The sequence below is a fragment of the Cydia splendana genome, chromosome 14, assembly GCF_910591565.1.
Source record: "Cydia splendana chromosome 14, ilCydSple1.2, whole genome shotgun sequence".
Lineage (NCBI taxonomy): Eukaryota > Metazoa > Arthropoda > Insecta > Lepidoptera > Tortricidae > Cydia > Cydia splendana.
Window position 1 is genome coordinate 15,316,372 of NC_085973.1, and position 18,926 is coordinate 15,335,297.

The 18,926-nt window shown below is 41.6% G+C and overlaps 1 protein-coding gene across 1 annotated transcript in view; it reads right to left on the bottom strand.

The window, feature by feature from the left end:
- Positions 1-2,119: 2,119 nt before the first annotated feature.
- The window catches only part of LOC134796792 (centrosomal protein of 164 kDa), a 39,119-nt gene continuing 22,312 nt past the window's right edge, over positions 2,120-18,926 (bottom strand). Inside the window, exons 14-23 of the mRNA XM_063769013.1 lie at positions 15,283-15,424; positions 14,054-14,174; positions 13,045-13,113; positions 12,282-12,351; positions 8,353-8,486; positions 7,739-7,896; positions 7,067-7,201; positions 5,192-5,327; positions 3,359-3,432; positions 2,120-2,612 (exon numbers count right to left, since the gene is read on the bottom strand). Of these exons, the coding sequence (XP_063625083.1) occupies positions 2,529-2,612; positions 3,359-3,432; positions 5,192-5,327; positions 7,067-7,201; positions 7,739-7,896; positions 8,353-8,486; positions 12,282-12,351; positions 13,045-13,113; positions 14,054-14,174; positions 15,283-15,424 (1,123 nt within the window). The 3' untranslated portion in view covers positions 2,120-2,528. The remainder of the gene's footprint in view (positions 2,613-3,358; positions 3,433-5,191; positions 5,328-7,066; positions 7,202-7,738; positions 7,897-8,352; positions 8,487-12,281; positions 12,352-13,044; positions 13,114-14,053; positions 14,175-15,282; positions 15,425-18,926) is intronic.

Here is an 18,926-nt window from a genome sequence, read left to right on the forward strand (position 1 = left end):
CGTGAATTTCTTCTCAAGATCTGTACTGATCAGGCCTAGCCAAGATGACGACCGTAAACATCGACGGACGCCAAACGAAGCTAAAAAATATATCGCCATAACATATGCTATGAAAATTGAAAATTCACGTGACTATTTCCATACATTGTTTAAGTTTCGATTGGCGTTATCTATCAAGGATTGTCACCTTGGCTAGGCCCTCTGGTCATCTGAAGAAGTAGTCATGCCAACCAGTAATAAAATTAAAGAATAACTTTTTTCTAGTGATTCATATCTTTGGCTAGTCTATAGTGTAGTGTTGTCTGTCTGTAGTAGATATGAGCGCCGATAGGCATTTAGCCGGCGGCGGCGCGCCGGTCAAAATCGGTCGGCGGCGGCGGCGAATCGGCGGCGTGGCCTTGAAACACCTTTGATTAATGAAAAAAGAAATCAAACCAAAATTTTACCGAAAAAACATGTTTTTTCTGTAAGAAAGTTATAAAATAAGTGCATTTTTCAATTTCAAGCAAAATTTATTGAATAAAGGTACGATTTTTAGGGTTCCGTACCCAAAGGGTAAAACGAGACCCTATTACTAAGACTCCGCTGTCCGTCCGTCCGTCCGTCTGTCACCAGGCTGTATCTCACGAACCGTGATAGCTAGACAGTTGAAATTTTCACAGATGATGTATTTCTGTTGCCGTTATAACAACAAATACTAAAAAGTACGGAACCCTCGGTGGGCGAGTCCGACTCACACTTGTCCGGTTTTTTTAATATAGTATAAACGATAGCGCGCATCATCAGAGGCGGTCTTAATCTTGGCGAGGCCCTGGCCGGAAGATCTTTCCGTGGCCCTTATCTTTTGTACTAAGTAAAAAGTAGCGGATTGACTGTATCATGGAAACGTCTGGTCGACAGTCCAAAGAGCCGAAGTGAGGAAAATCAAACTCCGTCATGAACCAATATCGACCCAACAAACCGATTAATGTCAAAAAAGCCGAGCTCCACCTAACACCGAAGACCTGATTCCGACGCCTTCCCATGAGAGGCTAGATGCTGAGTTGCAGGTAAGCTTACAGCTTAGAATCGAACGCCAAGTGTGAGCTTGGCTGAAGGCCGAATGCGCGGAGCGCCGACTACGGCGCGCTTCTTTGCGAGGCCGAAGGACAAGCTGCAAGAGAGCAAAGCTGGAATTGAACTATTGGTCCAGTGTAAGCAAGTCCGAAGGCCGATAAAGACCGAGGCCATAGTGTTAAAGACCTGGAGCTTTCCTGCAGGTGCATTTGTACGAGGCCAAAGGCTGTGCTGCAGTGGAGCTAAGATCGGAGAAGAACCAAGGACCAAGCATTTTAAAAGCGAGGCCTAAAGTTAGGCTCCAAACAGGGTCGAAAACTTGGAGGTTCAGATAGCGGCTTACTTCTATGCGAGCGATGCGAGGCCAAAGATTGGGCTGCGAGGGAGCAACGCTTGAAATTTGAACAATGGCCAAGCTTGAATGAGACCCGATTCCGTTTCCGATGCCTTCCGTGCGAAGCCAAACGGCCACCTTTGGGCGTGAAAACACTTAATATCTGAAATTAACCCCCTTTTACACCTTTTTAAGACATTCAACCATGTTTGCAATGGTTAAATTAGCGGTGAATGACGGATGAGCTAGCCAGCTGGCAAAATTAGTCATTTCGTTGCCCTAACACTAGTAGCGCGGTTACCAAACAGAAAAGTTTGAATTTACCATCGATATTTTTGAATTATATGGACCTAAAATACCTTTTAATGTCTATAAGCTATTCAGACTGGCCCCGTTAAAGATCTAAACTAGATAATATATATATTATCAGATTCTGAAAATAGTAGTATCTAACAAGGTCACGCCGATGCCACGCCGATAGCGCAGCGTCGGCGGCGGCGGCGCGAAAATTTTGTCGGCGGCGGCGGCGCGCCGGCGCGGCGCTCATATCTAGTCTGTAGTCGCAGATCTACCTACACTTAGGCAAACTTGCACCATCCCACTAACCCGGGGTTAAGCGGTTTAACCGTCAACCCAGTGTCAAAGTGTACTGGTAACCATGGTAACTCCAGGTTTAACCGGTTAACCCCGGGTTAGTGGAATGGTGCAAGTGGGCCTTAAAGAGTAAATAGCCATTCTAATTTTAACGACATACGATAAGTTGTCGAATTGAGCTAATTTTGATATTAACACCGTATTATTTTCAAGCAAAATCTTCCAGATTCAGATGTTCTTTTTATGTCGCAACATAACTACTTCTAAACGAAACTAAGCCTTATGGAGCCGGTATAAGAGCGGAATCAGAGGGCCTACAGCGAACACCAAAATTCGCAAGGCATCTTTCTCTTTTACACCAATTAATACGTAGAGTGACAGAGAAAGATGCCCGCAATTTGTAAATTTCGGTAGGCCCTCAGCTTGGTCTGTAGCAAGCGCGGAGCGTCGGGCTTCTCTGCCACTTAAATTGCGTAGTAAGCTTTATCTCGACGACAGAAGAGTGGAATTAGCTTGGCCCAGAGAAGCGAACATGATGCGATGGTTATGGTGTAGTTTGCAGCCAAGCGCGGAGCCCCCGGGCTCGTTCGGCCACGCCGTCGGAGTTGTCTTGCAGCGACTGCTCGGGCTGAAACAAGAAAATAATGAATATAGTTTGGCAAGTATAGGTAAATAGTTATTTGTACAACAAGAGATCAAAGTTTGATATTTCTTCGAGTGCTTATTTTGAGTCCCGTGCAAGCGAAAGATTCTATAATAGATTCACGAGCGTAGCGAGTGAATCTAATTTAGAATCTTGAGCGTAGTAAGGGATTCAAAAGCGCACGAGATGTAAACAACTTTGATCTCGTGTAGTACACAAAATTTTTCACCCTAAGCAGTGAGAACATACCTAGAGGGACAGAGATAATAGAACCCAAGTATATCGAACTTGTATTAGACCCCGCATGTTGAAATGACATTTGACTATAAAGGTCACTTGAATGTCATTTTGTCTCACTCAGTGAGCAAAATCGCATTTTGCTCACTTAGTGAGACAAAATGACTCAGTGAGCAAAATCGCATTTTGCTCACTGTTTTTAAGAAGCAAAGTACCCTTTGTTCGAGCTGCTGAGGTGAAAAAAACTTTACTAACGCCCTTCTTGCATGAGTGAGTGAAGTGTTCGAATAGATATTCCATTTTTGAAATTTGTAATACTTGTATAACGAATGGAATGCAAACTCATTATTTGCATGTCTTTGATTATTTTTACCTTTTATGATTTTATTATAACATTATAAGATATAAATAGGTAGTTGTACATTTTGAGTAATTGGGTTGTTGAGGGCCAAGTGTTTTCGTTTTGAGGTACGGGACCCTAAAAATATACTTACAGCGGAGATAGTCAGCCGAGTGTGCGATGTTGTTGGTGCGTTGCACGAGCTGGACTCGGGTGAAGCTGTTATGGCTGCAAAAAAAAAAAGATAAAATAAGTTTTTGACCAAAACTAAATTTTTGTTACAAGCTTTTATCGCTGACTGTACTTTTCTTACCACAGGCAAGACAATTCTGTCAACCATAAACACAATTAGTTTGCATTGTTTTATCATAGGGTTCCCATGGTCACACCTCCTGTCTCCATCATCAGATTAGCTTTATGTTATCATAATATTGTATTGTCACCCAATTTACGATTTCCACATGTAGGTATGCAAAACTGAAATTTTACTTGAAATTAGCTGAAGCTCAATCAGAAGCCGAGAAGTGGGTCAAATCTTGGAAGCTAAATCTGACCCACTTCCTGATTTGATCGCCATCGTTTGGAATTAATATTGTTAAGCACAACTACTTATTCTGATGTCAGATGACCACAAAGCCTTAGTTTCTCATATTAGTGTTGGCATTACAAGACAAGAGACGCTAGACCCAGTCAGGAACATGTCTGCTTCGAACTATTAATAGCCGGCATACCAAGGGACGTAATTATATGGGGAGTGACACGCTCTGGGATGGGAAAGGGATAGTTACAATCAGCCGGCTATGCAGCCTAAAGCCAATATTGGAAGGTAGGTGGGGTAGGTTATGTCGTGTATGGAATTTGATTGTCATCATTCATAACGGGTTGTGCACAAATCACGCGAGGTGTTTTCGGCTACTTTTTGAGCCCCCCTCCCCCTTAGTGATATTTGGTGATGTTTTTGGCACCCCACATAACCTGATGTGTATCTTTTTGAAATTTTTCCATCCGACCGGTAAGGCCACACGCGCTCCAATTTTGAAGTGCGGAGTGAAGATTTATGTTTAACAAAACCGAGAAAAAGTATCTACCTACTCATGTGGTAGGTATTTTTTCTTAGTTTCGTTCACTGTAGAAAAACACACGTGAGGTCTCCTATAGCCCCCCTCCCCCAACGTGATCTGTCGTGATTTTTTTGTGATCCCCACCCCCCTATCGAACCTCGCGTGATTTGTACATAAGCGCTAAGGCGGGATTCTACCAGTGTGCGGCACAAGCATATTTAGTACAAAAATGCTTGTGCCGCACCCTGGAGGAATCCCGCCGCTACGGATACTAACGTTTGTATGTAGTTGCCGAGTAAGGGTGAATTGCACCAAAACCGTCTGTCACCATCAAAGCGTTCGCTAAATTTTATTGTATCCTCCAGCCGCCCAGACATCAAAACTTGCCAAAACAAATACAATTTTGATTTGCCAAAATAAAGATTCAAATTAGAATGGAACAGGAGACCTTTTTATAGGCGTCTGGGCGACTAGAGGGTATGGAAATTTCCATGTTCACTGCTGACTGACGTTAATCAGTCCATCAATTTTGGTTGGTGCAACCAAAAAGAATAGATAGTATAGAGGGGTCCTGTCATTGTAAATTTTGTAGTCACTGTATATTTACTGCCATATATCGACACACGACTAAAACTCAAAATGAAAACGTATAAAGTTAACAAAAAATGTATATATATGGATAAATAATTTTATTATTTTTATATCATTTTGATCCATGTTCATTCGCTGATATCTATGTGTTAAAATTGTTAAATATGAAACGGTGTCGTCACGCCATCTAGCCGAGGATAGGCTAAAGGTGTGTGCGGCATCTATTCGAGAATGACTTTTACTTGAATTCCGAGGCACGTTTTTTCCTTAGACTTTATTCGTCTTATACGAAGTTACATATGTCTTTGGTGCAACTGACTCTAAACTTGAGTGACCTGGTACTCTGGGCTCCCGGGCGTCGAGCGCGCGCCAGATGTCGCGCACGTCGGCGTGCAGCGCGCGCAGCGAGCGCAGCACGGCGCCGCCCGCCGCCGCCGACAGCGAGCCCGACGAGCCCGACGATGACGTCTCCTGACAGTACAGTGCTAATTAATAACTATTCATTTTTTTGAAGATGAACCGTAATGTGAACCTTAAGGAAGAAATATAGGTGTAATTTTAACGTTGTGCCTATAATCTGGAGAAATTAACCAGCCAAACAGCTAGACGGTAGAAGCTAAAAAAAAAACTCGTATTTGTTAAACAAATATTTTGATTAAAATTGCTAATGACGAAAGAACTCTTCGAGCAACACCGGCTTCCGACACATCGGAAGGGAGGGGCCCAAGCGATATCTCACCGTACAAATCTTTCTGCCATTTTTCGCGGGGGGAAAGGTGCACACAGTCGCACTTCTCACACACTTACATACAAAATCCAATCTGTAATGACGACACAAATACATAGAAATTGACACACGTCAAAGACAAATCTTGCAAACCTCGATCTCTTTTTGTGTACGGACGAGTGACAAGTGTCACAACACGCACACTAACACATTTTCGTTGAAGTATGTTATTGTATTCTGAGAGATGAGAAGTCGGATTTGTCGCTCGACTGATCAGCAATTTGTACTGAGCGAGCAAAATCGATAAATCCAACAATTACATAAGACTAAAATATAATAATTGTGTTTGAATATAATTAAACGTATGATATGTAAAAAAAAATATTACATGTGAAATGTAACACTTTCTTTTTGTAAATTTGATGTCCCCGACCTCTTTTTATAACAAAAAACCGAGCAAACAGGCATTTTTGTGCAGCAGTGTTCACGCGCGCGTCTGGACTCGGTCTAGTGAAAAATCCAAGTGCAACTAGTTTTATTACCCGCGCTAGATTAGATTGACACGCTAATCTTGTACCTCGGCAGAGGGGAAATAGTGCGAATGCCGCCTCCCTTCCGTGTTGCTCGAAGAAAGAACTACATGAAGAAAACAAATCAAACTAAAACGATAACCAAACGCAGCTTGAAAGTAAAGATGAGAATCGAACTTTGGAAAAAAGTATGAATAGCGGATGACCTATGCAAAAGTGAACCAATAGGTGAATGCATCGTTCCGACTCTAGCACATTTAAAGCAAAACTGAACCAAAATACTAAATAAATAAATACAAAAAAAATTTATAAAAGTGATATTAAAATTAGTAGTTGAGCGTTTCTTTTATTTTTTGCCATTTTTAAATATTGTGATTTATTTTGCCACTTTTGTGTTATTTCTACTTAGAATCACGAGCTCTTTCGATCCTAATGAGATTTAAAAAATGTCCCAGAGTTTTTTTTTCTAATGTGTTACCATTTCCCCATACACTTTGTATGGCGGTAACAAAAAGGAAAGTTTGAAAAATGAGTGGAAATTTTAGGACACTTTTTTTCTTCTTTATGGATGAAAAGGGCTCGCGATCCTGACTAGAAATAACACAAAAGTGCCAAAAAAGGTCACAATATATAAAATGGCAAAAAATAAAAGAAACGGTCAGTTAAACAAAGAAATAGAAATGAATTAATGCGATGATGTTTCGAGCGAAATTGAACCAAAAATCTGCACGGCGAGCGGCTACGCCCCGATCGTTTTCTTGCCTAACAGCTTTTGGGAACGGACGTGTGTGTACAAAACTGAACCAAAATACTAAGCGAATAAATGAAACTTGCAAGGTGACGATGTTTACAAGCGAAACTGATTCGAATGAATGAAAATTGCAAGAACAAGTTGATGTTCCAAGCGAAACTGAACCAAAAATCTGTATAAACAAGTTAGATTATCGCTCGACCTGCACGGCGACCGGCGGGCGCGCCGCCAGCGCCCGCAGCGCGCGCTCAATGTGCCGCAGCCGAATCTCCTTCTCACCCAGCAGTGCGCGCGCTCGGTGTAGAGCGACCTCCAACTCGGTGGACTCACGCTCCTCCTGGCCCGTTTAATAGCACATCAGACTGACATCAGACGCAAAAAAAAACAAAGGGTTGCACTCCGGGAGTGCCGGCAGAAGTGAAAACTCAATGACATTGTAACAGTTTTTCGATCAGGTCACGTGTCCGTCTTACGTCTTACGAATCTTACGGTCACGTGACCTCTCGCGAGTTTAACATTTTTTCCCCATCACAAAAAGTGCACAGCGCCGCTAAAGTTTTCAGTTCAAAAATGCGTTTCAACTCGATTAGTGAACAGTCATTTTGTCGATGGTGCAATACGATTTCACCATCGACAAAGGACAAGCGTATTACGTAACTTTCTCGATACGAAATCTGTGGTCGTAACCACGGCTTACAATAATAGCTTGCAACCAGCGATAAACTTACAACGAATACACTGCTGGTTACCTCCTGGTTAGTATCATCCATGGTTCAGGGCAGACATTCTTCCGTCGACATACGTAAAGTTAGGTAACAAAAAATATAATAGTTATAACTTCGATTAAGTTTCTTAACTTAATAAAATGACTTACGCTAGGGGCTCTATGTGGTTCTCTTTCGCTCCTAGTCTGTTTGAGCGCTGCTCTGCGCCGCTTCAGCACCGCTCTCGCTCTGCGCATGCCTTCTCGCTCTATTAAGGCGCGGTACCGCACGAATTCCAACTCGGGCGTGTCGGCGGTGGCAACGGCTCCTATTAGTTACAATGAAAAAATAATAGTAGTTTATGTGATTGCTACATAATAAAAGACATTAAAATACGAGGGTTTATGAAACTCTCTTTAAGCTCGATTCATAAAAAACATTATTCGAGTGCTGATGAGAGTTGCTGTCGCAAGGACTCCATAGAGGGCTGGACCTCCGCCTCTGGATACAGCATACCTAGTTCTGCGAAGGAGCACCGCAGGCTGTAGGCAGACTGGCATGCTAAGTCCAGGAACTGGTCTTCTAAGTCGTCTAGTTTTCGAAGTCGCTGTAAGTACTCTAGAGGACTCGAACTCCTGGATACAGCATACCTAGTTCTGCGAAGGAGCACCGCAGGCTGTAGGCAGACTGGCATGCTAAGTCCGGGAACTGGTCTTCTAAGTCGTCTAGTTTTCGAAGTCGCTGTAAGGACTCTAGAAGACTCGATCTCCTGGATACAGCATACCTAGTTCTGCGAAGGGGTACCGCAGGCTGTAGGCAGGCTGGCAGGCTAAGTCAGGGAACTGGTCTTCTAAGTCGTCCAGTTTTCGCAGCTGCTGTCGTAGGGATTCTAGAGGGCTCGACCAGCCTTCGCCTCGTCTGGAATTACACAAGTTTATTCAGATCTTATTATGTAGTTATTCTAGAAAACATAACAAATCATATGAAAAATCCTAAAGCCCCAGCGGCTTCAAACTGTCGTTTTTGAAATAATCTATCGGTGAAACTCGAGAGGTTAAGTGAGTCGCTTAACTTCAAACTCGGGTAAATCCATCTGTCAGATTATGCGAATTTGGTATTAAGAGCGCTCTTACAAGAAAAGTCGAAATAATGCAAAATTGATGATACTAGTCGACGAAATTCAGGACTTTGCGCTCATTATTAGAAACAATGAGTACTTGTTCCAGTAAAAGCGTCTTCTTATCTTTATAAATATCGTTGTAAATATTAGAAAAAGGACTTATTAAATTAGTAATGATTTTTTTTCTGATGGTCGTTTCCGAAAAACCCCGTGAAGCACTGAATGGCGAGCTCTTATTTGGAAATGTTGAGAATTTTACTCTGCTAAACCTGGCTATTTTGTGTTACTAATACCCTGTACTTTAGGTATATCAAACTATATTTTTCCTACATACCTTTGAGAAAGAGAAAATCAAAGTAAAACGAACTCGATTTTCTCTCCGAAACAAGTGTCAATTCCTACGAAAATCTACTTAATATCGAAGTCATTTTCATACTCAAGCAATCTGCAACGTTTGCTTATACTGTTGGTATACATTAGTGTTTATAAAATTCTACTATAATTTTATGGCAATTTTTTGAAAACTACTCTATATTACCGATGACGCGCGCTGCGCCAGCTCAGTGCCGCGGCAGAGCTTGTAGAGGCAGGACGTGTGTCGGTCGGCTCCGCACATTTTCAACGGCGACGACGAGGTTTTTTATCATTGTGTGCGGCGGGCGCCGTGTAAAACGCTATACTGTGTGCGTGTAAACCGCAACGAGAGACTTTGATCCTAGCACTGTTTTTATAGTATTATAATTTATAATGGTACAGTTTAATAAACTACCGGACAGGATTAAAAATATTTGAAACGACCTGACATTCTATATGTATTTATTTGACTCAAGATAGTACTCAGGGTCTGATGATGGAGCCGGAAGGTGGTCACCGGTACCAATCAACCATGCAACTAAACCACTTCGTGTTTAGGCTCGTTTTATTCATCTCAACAAGATCTTTGACACAAGATAGTACTCAGGGTCTGATGATGGAGCCGGAAGGTGGTCACCAGTACCAATCAACCATGCAACTAAACCACTTCGTGTTTGGGCTCGTTTGATTCGGCTCAACAAGATCTTTGACTTAAGATAGTACTCAGGGTCTGATGATGGAGCCGGAAGGTGGTCACCAGTACCAATCAACAATGCAACTAAACCACTTCGTGTTTAGGCTCGTTTTATTCGTCTCAACAAGATCTTTGACTTAGGATAGTACTCAGGGTCTGATGATGGAGCCGGAAGGTGGTCACCGGTACCAATCAACCATGCAACTAAACCACTTCGTGTTTGGGCTCGTTTGATTCGTCTCAACAAGATCTTTGGCACAAGATAATACTCAGGGTCTGATGATGGAGCCGGAAGGTGGTCACCGGTACCAATCAACCATGCAACTAAACCACTTACTGTTTAGGCTCGTTTGATTCGTCTCAACAAGATCTTTGACACAAGATAGTACTCAGGGTCTGATGATGGAGCCGGCAGGTGGTCACCGGTACCAATCAACCATGCCACTAAACCACTTCGTGTTTAGGCTCGTTTTATTCGTTTCTATAAGATCTTTGACACAAGATAGTACTCAGGGTCTGATGTTGGAGCCGGAAGGTGGTCACCGGTACCAATCAACCATGCAACTAAACCACTTCGTGTTTAGGCTCGTTTGATTCGTCTCAACAAGACCTTGGACACAAGATAGTACTCAGGATCTGATGATGGAGCTGGAAGGTGGCCACGGGTACCAGTCTACCATGTAACTGAACCACTTCGTGTTTGGGCTCGTTTGATTTGTCGCAACAAGATCTTTGACACAAGGTAGTACTGAGGGTCTGATGATGGATCCGGAAGGTGGTGACCGGTACCAATCAACCATGCAACTAAACCACTTCGTGTTTGGCTTCGTTCGATTCGTCGCAACAAGATCTTTGGCACAAGTTAGTACTCAGGGTCTGATGATGGAGCTGGACTGTGGCCACGGGTACCAGTCTACCATGTAACTGAACCACTTCGTGTTTGGGCTCGTTTGATTTGTCGCAACAAGATCTTTGACACAAGGTAGTACTGAGGGTATGATGATGGATCCGGAACGTGGTCACCGGTACCAATCAATCATGCAACTACACCACTTCGTGTTTGGCTTCGTTCGATTCGTCGCAACAAGATCTTTGACACAAGTTAGTACTCAGGGTCTGATGATGGAGCTGGACTGTGGCCACGGGTACCAGTCTACCATGTAACTGAACCACTTCGTGTTTGGGCTCGTTTGATTCGTCGCAATAAGATGTTTGACACAAGATACTACTCAGGGTCTGATGATGGAGCTGATGATGATAGACAGGTACCCGTCGCCACCTTCGCGCTCCATCATCAGACCCTGAGTACTACCTTGTGTCAAAGATCTTGTTGAGATGAATAAAACGTGCCTAAACACGAAGTGGTTTAGTTGCATGGTTGATTGGTACCGGTGACCACCTTCCGGCTCCAACATCAGACCCTGAGTACTATCTTGTGTCAAAGATCTTATAGAAACGAATAAAACGAGCCTAAACACGAAGTGGTTTAGTGGCATGGTTGATTGGTACCGGTGACCACCTGCCGGCTCCATCATCAGACCCTGAGTACTATCTTGTGTCAAAGATCTTGTTGAGACGAATCAAACGAGCCTAAACACGAAGTGGTTTAGTTGCATGGTTGATTGGTACCGGTGACCACCTTCCGGCTCCATCATCAGACCCTGAGTATTATCTTGTGCCAAAGATCTTGTTGAGACGAATCAAACGAGCCCAAACACGAAGTTGTTTAGTTACATGATAGACTGGTACCCGTGGCCACCTTCCAGCTCCATCATCAGACCCTGTGTATCTTCAGTGTCAAAGATCTTGTTGAGACGAATCAAACGAGCCTAATCATGTTACTACATGGTTGATTGGTATCCGTGACCACCTTAATCATCATCAGATCCTCAGTACCAGTTCGTTTTTAAACCCTCGTTGATACAAACTTTACAACCTATAGGTACCAAATGCAATGACGAAACATGTAAATAAGCGAGTAGGTACCTATAATTTCTTTCGAGTAATATACCTTCATAAGTACGAGTATGGGGCTATTCATAAATTACGTCGTTTCAAATGGGAGGAGTGGGGGGGGGGTCTGGACATCGGATGATGGTAACATGACGTAGGAGGAAATAGATTCATCCGAAGCTTGATTTTTGGATGATTTGAGGGGTGGGGGGGGGGGTCAAAAATCGTCAAAAATAGATGACGTAATTTATGAACAGCCCCTATGTACATTTGCACTGCATTTAGTATTTTCGTACTTACCAAATAACAGTTTTATAACTTTAAAAGTTAAGTACAGTTAGTGTTGTTATGGTTGATTTCAATATGCTTCGCGAAGGATCAAGAATGTTTAATCCATCATTGTAGTGCGAGTGTGGTAGAAGGGATCGGCATACTGAGCTCGCACGGCCTGCCGCAGCGCGTAAAATACCTAAACTCGCTCAACGCCGAAATGTAATAGCGCTCTTAAGAAAAGGGTAGATATGCTGAGAGGGTCGACTGGATTTAACCGGGTTTGAAGTTAAGCGACACAAGTAGTCTATTCTGTACATACTTCGGTGAGTAGTTGAGTCGCGAAGTGGACGCGGACTTCAGTCTCGTGAAGCATCTGCGCCGCCCGTGACCTGCAAGGCCACGCACCCTGAATTAAATCTTACGACACAAGGCACTAGGTTCACTATTAAACATGTCTAATCGGCTTTCTTGTCGAAATATCAAAATAGTTTATCATTTAATGATGTGGCAATCATTTTATGAAATGATCGGTTCGCACATCATAAAAAAACTCAAACCTAACCCAAAGAGAATTTGAAATAGAGAGTTAATGTCATGGTAAATTATGTAGCTACAGTACATTTACCCATCTTTCGACAGACGATTAAAACCGTTAGAACGCCATTTGACTTTGATCACAGTTTTATGTTCTGTCGAAAGATGGCAGTAAATTTACAGTGGCTACATAATTTACTCTGACAATCCGTCCCTATACATTCTATTCTCTTTGCCTAACCTAACCATATCTTGAAGTGATCAATTCTAAAATGGCATTTCATGGAATTATCAAATTCTGTGGCCTCGACATATTAGTCAAGGAATACACTTAAGTCACATTCACTCATCATTTTAAGTTGGTCAAGGAATGTAACTTAAATACACTTAAGTCATATTCACTCATCATTAATTTTCTACCTTTTTTCCAATTAGTACTTTATGTAGCGGTAATCATTCCTCCTTAACTCTCTTGCCTATAAATTACAGCCACTACTAGTTTTAAGTGCAGTCAACATCCCTAGTGGTTGGCACAGGCACAGTATTACCGTTGATGGGCTCCTTCGGCTTGTCCTCAGCTGTCGTCGCGTCGGATGAATCTTGGAAGTCCGTGGTAGCTGTAAAAAAAAATAGTTTTAATGGGGTGGCAACTGTCAAAGGTTCGCATAGATGGCGCCATCATAGATTGCCTTTTATGAGATTTGGCTTAAAGGGCTGGCATCCAGGGCATAAAAATCCATTAAAAAAACAAAAATTTGACACAATTCTAGGGTTTGATAGGGCAAGCTATGCTGGCACCATCTACTAAATACTTCGACCGGCCAACCCCATTCATAGAGGTTTTAGATTCGTCACTGTCACAATGAGTACGAGTAAATAATAAATAGTCTATGTAACCAGCGTCTATGAAGCGCTGGTGGCCTAGCGGTAAGAGCGTGCGACTATCAATCCAGAGGTCGCTGGTTCAAACCCCGGCTAGTACCAATGAGTTTTTCGGAACTTATGTACGAAATATCATTTGATGTTTACCAGTCGCTTTTCGGTGAAGGAAAACATCGGGAAGATACCGGACTAACCCCAATAAGGTCTAGTTTACCCTCTGGCACAGAATAAATAATAGTACTAAGTACAGAAGACTCACTCTCTAACAAAACGCGTCTGTTACGATCAGCACAGATATGGCCGCTAGGTGGCGACAGCGCCACGCGCGGCTTATGGCAAACCCCAAAATTGGGGCCGAACGGATGTACTTTTAGCTACCTGTAGCAAAGCGACGAAATCGCGGAGTGAGACACGCCTGCCCCTGGGTTAGCAGGTCAGATGGCAATCGCTTTCGTAAAACTAGTTCCTGCGCCAATTCTTAGAATTAGTTGTCCAGTCATTGGATTGATTGGATAGACATTGGATGTGGCTTTTTAATATTTTTTATTCTTAATATTTTATGTGACTCTAATCTAGCCACACGCTATAAATAAATAAAAAAGTTGTCAAGTGGACACCAGGCTCGCATGAGCCGTGGCACAATGCCGGGACGACGCGAGGACGATGATGATGTACCGGTGTCTCTGTCCCTGTGGCGGTGGTCGCGGTCGCGGCGGCGGCGCGGCGGCTCGCGGAAGGCCACGGCGCTGCGGCGGGGCTTCGGTTTGCTCGGCGCTGACGTGTCTGATGGCGCTGACTGAAACGATCACATAGGCTCAAGAATCATCTTAAGGTTCTCCATACAAACGTAGCCCCCATTGTCCCTAGCCTCCTAAGGCTGTTATTTGAACCCATAGTGTAGGACAGTGTTTTTCAAACTTTTTCATGATGCGACCCCCTTAATAGTATGAACAAAAATTTTCGCTTATGTATTAAGGCTGACAGAGGCGACCCACAGTTTGAAAAACACTGGTGTAGGAAACAGAGTTGATTTTACGTTTTTTTTAGAGCTGTTTTTTTTTAATAACAAAACTTCCGTGAGACTCAGACATATCGTCGCTATACTTACTCAACCTCATATCTGCAACAATCATTTGATGGAAATGTCGCTTTTCTTTCATTCGGAATACGGGTGTTGTTGTCATCAAATGAGTGTTGTAGATACGAGGTTGAGTAAGTATAGCGGCGATATATTGATTTTACGTTGTTTAAAAATTTAATGAAACAAAGCAAAAGCAACTCTGTTGCAATTGGATATGATTTAAATTACATCGCACTGAAGAAGTACTATAGGGTGGTATTCCACCTGTCCAATTTAATTGTCCAATGTCAGTACGTCTCACTCTTTCATTAAAGCCAAATGTGAGACGCAATACACATTGGACAAAGAAATTGGATAGGTAGAATACCACCCACTATATTGACTTTACGGGATTAATCCCAACAAATTAAACTTTTCGGAAATACCCAACAATTTTACATTAAGTACAAATAGTGTATAGGGACCGTGTGCGTTGGAGGGTCTGCCATCTTATGGCCTGAATCGGAAACATATGTGCACATGTACATTGCCAAAGCAAGTGCTACCATCTACCGTTCTCATCGGTACGTTTCGTTGTGCATAGTAATTAGTAAGTTCTGCCATCTACATCGGAAGCATGAACGACACATTTACGCCTCGCGCCAAAAATCTGACGGCTCCTGCTGCCCCCTAGAGTTCATGCACGGGGCCTATACTGACGGAAGAGAAAAATCTCACACCTGAAAATGCCGAAGACCGGGCAAAGTGGAGAAGATTGGGCAGAAAAGCGGACCCTGACGCTAGACCGGGAAAACGCTAGGTTGAAGAAGAAGTGTATACTGACGTGTTTGCAGTGTTCGTTGTTGTTGGCGTTGTTCTCCGAGCAGGAGTCGTTGTCGTTGTTGCGGACGACCAAGTTGTTGTTCACCCTGGTCGGCTCAGATTCTATCACGGCGCTCACCGATGTCTCATTCAATTCCTTGCACCTGATCAATAAATATAACACAAATTAACACTCACGAGGACGAAAAACCGCTCCCATACAATTCAAGTAACCCTTTTATTTTTCTTGAGTTATGGATGTTGTCTATGTAACTATAAGCATTTATATATAGCTATATATCAGATGTGAAAAGAAAAACTACAAGAAAAGAAATAGCCGAAATAAGCAAGAAAATTAGAACACAGATGAGAAAAGACGGTCAGAGATACAGACTAAGACAGCTGGAAATGTGCATACAAAGAACAGGAGGCACTAAAAAAGCAGCTAAAATACTTTTGGAAAAACGAGACTGGATACCAAACTTAATAAATAAAAATCGTAAATGCGAAAAGCGACGCCCAGAAATAATATCAATAGCCACTGAATTTTTCAGAGAATTATATTCAAGTGAAAGTACTACACAGACAACAACCCTATCAGGAGACAGCGAAGTACAAGAAATACTATATGAAGAAATAGAAAAGGCTGTGAAAACTCAAAAAACAGAAACAGCTTTAGGATCGGATGGCATAAGTAACGAGTTCCTCATCCTAAATAAAAATCACCTAATACCAATTCTGAAACACCTCTTCAATGAAATCTTACAAAACGAGATAATCCCTTGCCAATGGACAACATCATCTATAATACTTCTACACAAAAAAGGTGATAAAAATAACATCAACAATTATAGACTTATAAGCCTATCCTCGAATATATATAAAATCTTCGCTAAAGTTATACTCCAAAGAATAACCAATAAGCTAGAGGAAAATCAACCAAGAGAGCAAGCGGGCTTCATACTCGACTGTGGACCACATTCATGTCATCAAACAATTGTTCGAAAAAGGCAAGGAATACAACATAGCATTCTACTGCTGCTTCGTGGATTACAGTAAAGCTTTCGATACAATAGAGCACGAGAAAATCTGGCAGGCACTCAAACACCAAGGTATCGAAAATAAATACATCAGAATACTAAAAAACATTTACAACAACAGCAAGGCCACAATAAAACTAGAGCAGGAAGGCAAAGAGATCAGAATAGAAAGAGGCGTACGTCAAGGGGACCTACTATCGCCGAAACTCTTCACAGCCGTTCTAGAAGAAGTCTTTCGTCAATTAGACTGGGAGAAATGTGGACTATCTATTAACGGTGAAAACCTTTCACATTTGAGATTTGCGGATGACCTGATCATACTCTCATCATCAAGTGAGGAATTGCATATAATGCTGAATGACCTAGTTAGAGAAAGTGGGAAGGTGGGATTGGTTATGAACACACTAAAGACCAAGGCTATGACTAACAACAAGCAAAAACCTATTCTCATCAATAATAACCCAATTGAATACGTCAATGAGTACATCTATTTAGGCCAGATAATCTCTTGTCAAACATTTGGAGTGCAATAAAGTTATAAATGAAAGACAATATGGCTACCAAAAGAATGTAGGCACTAGTGATGCAATTGAGAGGCTTATTGATGATGTAGTTATTAACTTAAATAATAAATTCAAGGTTGCTGGTGTGTTTCTTGATCTGACGTCTGCATTCGATACGGTTGATCATGAAATTCTATTGTACAAGCTGAATTACTGTGGCGTCCGGGGTAAGGTATTAGAACTTTTCACGTCATACTTGTTAAACAGGAAAATGCTAGTACAGATGAAATCGATAGAAGATGGTTGTCAGAAAGTATACCGTTCCAGATTCGCTAAAATTAATAAAGGGGTGCCGCAGGGCTCTATTCTCGGACCTATTCTTTTTGTAATATTTGTCAATGATTTAATTGATTGCATTTGTAAACAATTTAGCGATGTTGGAGTAGTAGTCTTTGCAGACGACACAAACGCGATAGTTTCCTCAACGAATACAGAAGAACTGAACAATAAAGTAAACGCAGTGCTCAAAATGTTTCAGACATGGTTCAATAGCAATAATCTAATATTGAATATGAATAAAACAAAAGTTATGCTATTTAGAACAACGTCTAGGAGTAGAGAGTCCCTACACGTTAACTTAGAAGGCTCTGACGTTGCCACTGAAGATTGCGTTAAATTCCTTGGAATACATCTAGATAGTGATCTTAACTGGAGAGAAGAACTCAAGTCGCTGGAAAATAGCATCAGCTCAGCTTGCTATGCACTTAGGAGCTTACGCGACGAAGTTACTATAAAACAACTAAAGTCTGTGTATTACGCATTAGTAGAGTCCCGGTTGCGATACAGCATTAAATTTTGGGGTCAAAGCTACAAATATAATATAAATAAAGCATTTGTTGCCCAAAAACGTGCCATCAGAATCATGGTCCGAATCCCATGGTGGCAGTCGTGTAGGGAGCATTTTGTCCGGCTCAAAATTCTTACGGTACCCTGTCTCTATATTCTGGTCTTGCTGACTGGTGTCGTTAAACACTTAAATAGATACGAGACCGAAGAAGAAATAATTTCTAGAATGAACACACGCAGGAAGGACTTGGATAACTTAATAGCGCCTAAATTGAAAGTTGTTCACCATTGTGTGCGATATCAAGCAATAAAATTGTATAACTGCCTCCCTATCGAACTGAAATCAATACATAATGTAAACAACTTTAAATGCCGGCTAAGGGACCTCTTAATTACTAAATGTTACTACGATGTTAATGACTTTATCTGTAATTTATAAGTTATTTTTCAATGTGTTTGTATAATATTCATAACGTGACTGAACTGACATAAAAAACTGTAATTATTATTATTTTGTATACTTAGTTTAAGTTAAATGCATGTTGTTTATAAAATTGTGATTAATTTAGTAGCTCGTAAGTTAAATTTCACTTGTGATATTTCCGACATGATTGTAAAATTGTTATGGAATAAACTATCTATCTATCTATCTATCTATCTCTCTCCGGTAGATCTAACCTCAAAAGAAATAGATAGACGTATTGGAAATGCTTGGAAGACATATTGGAGCCTAAAGGAAATAATGAAAAATAAAGATATCAATGTAACTATCAAGCGGAAACTCTTTGATACCAGCATACTTCCTATACTTACTTACGGCTGCCAAACCTGGGCTCTCACTAAAACACACATTAGAAAGCTAGAAACTTGCCTAAACTCCATGGAAAGAAGTATGCTGGGGTAAAGACTATCGGATAAAATAAGAATAGAATCCATAAAGAAGATCACCAAAACAAAAGATGTCACAAAAACAATAAAAAAGTTAAAATGGAAATGGTCAGGACATACAATTAGAGGCAAAGAAAAATGGTCGAAAACGATAATGAACTGGTTCACAGGCTATAAGAAAAGGAAAAGGGAAGAGAAAGGGAAAAGATGGGTGGACGACATCAAAGCCACAGCAGGAAGCACATGGACGAGAGTTGCCAAGGATAGAGAGGAATGGAGAAGGTTGGAGGCCTTTTGCCAATAAATGGCACACAGACAGGGTAAAAATAAATACGCGAGAACTGTAGAAAAAAATGAAATTTACTGTCTGAAATAAGGGATTATTACAT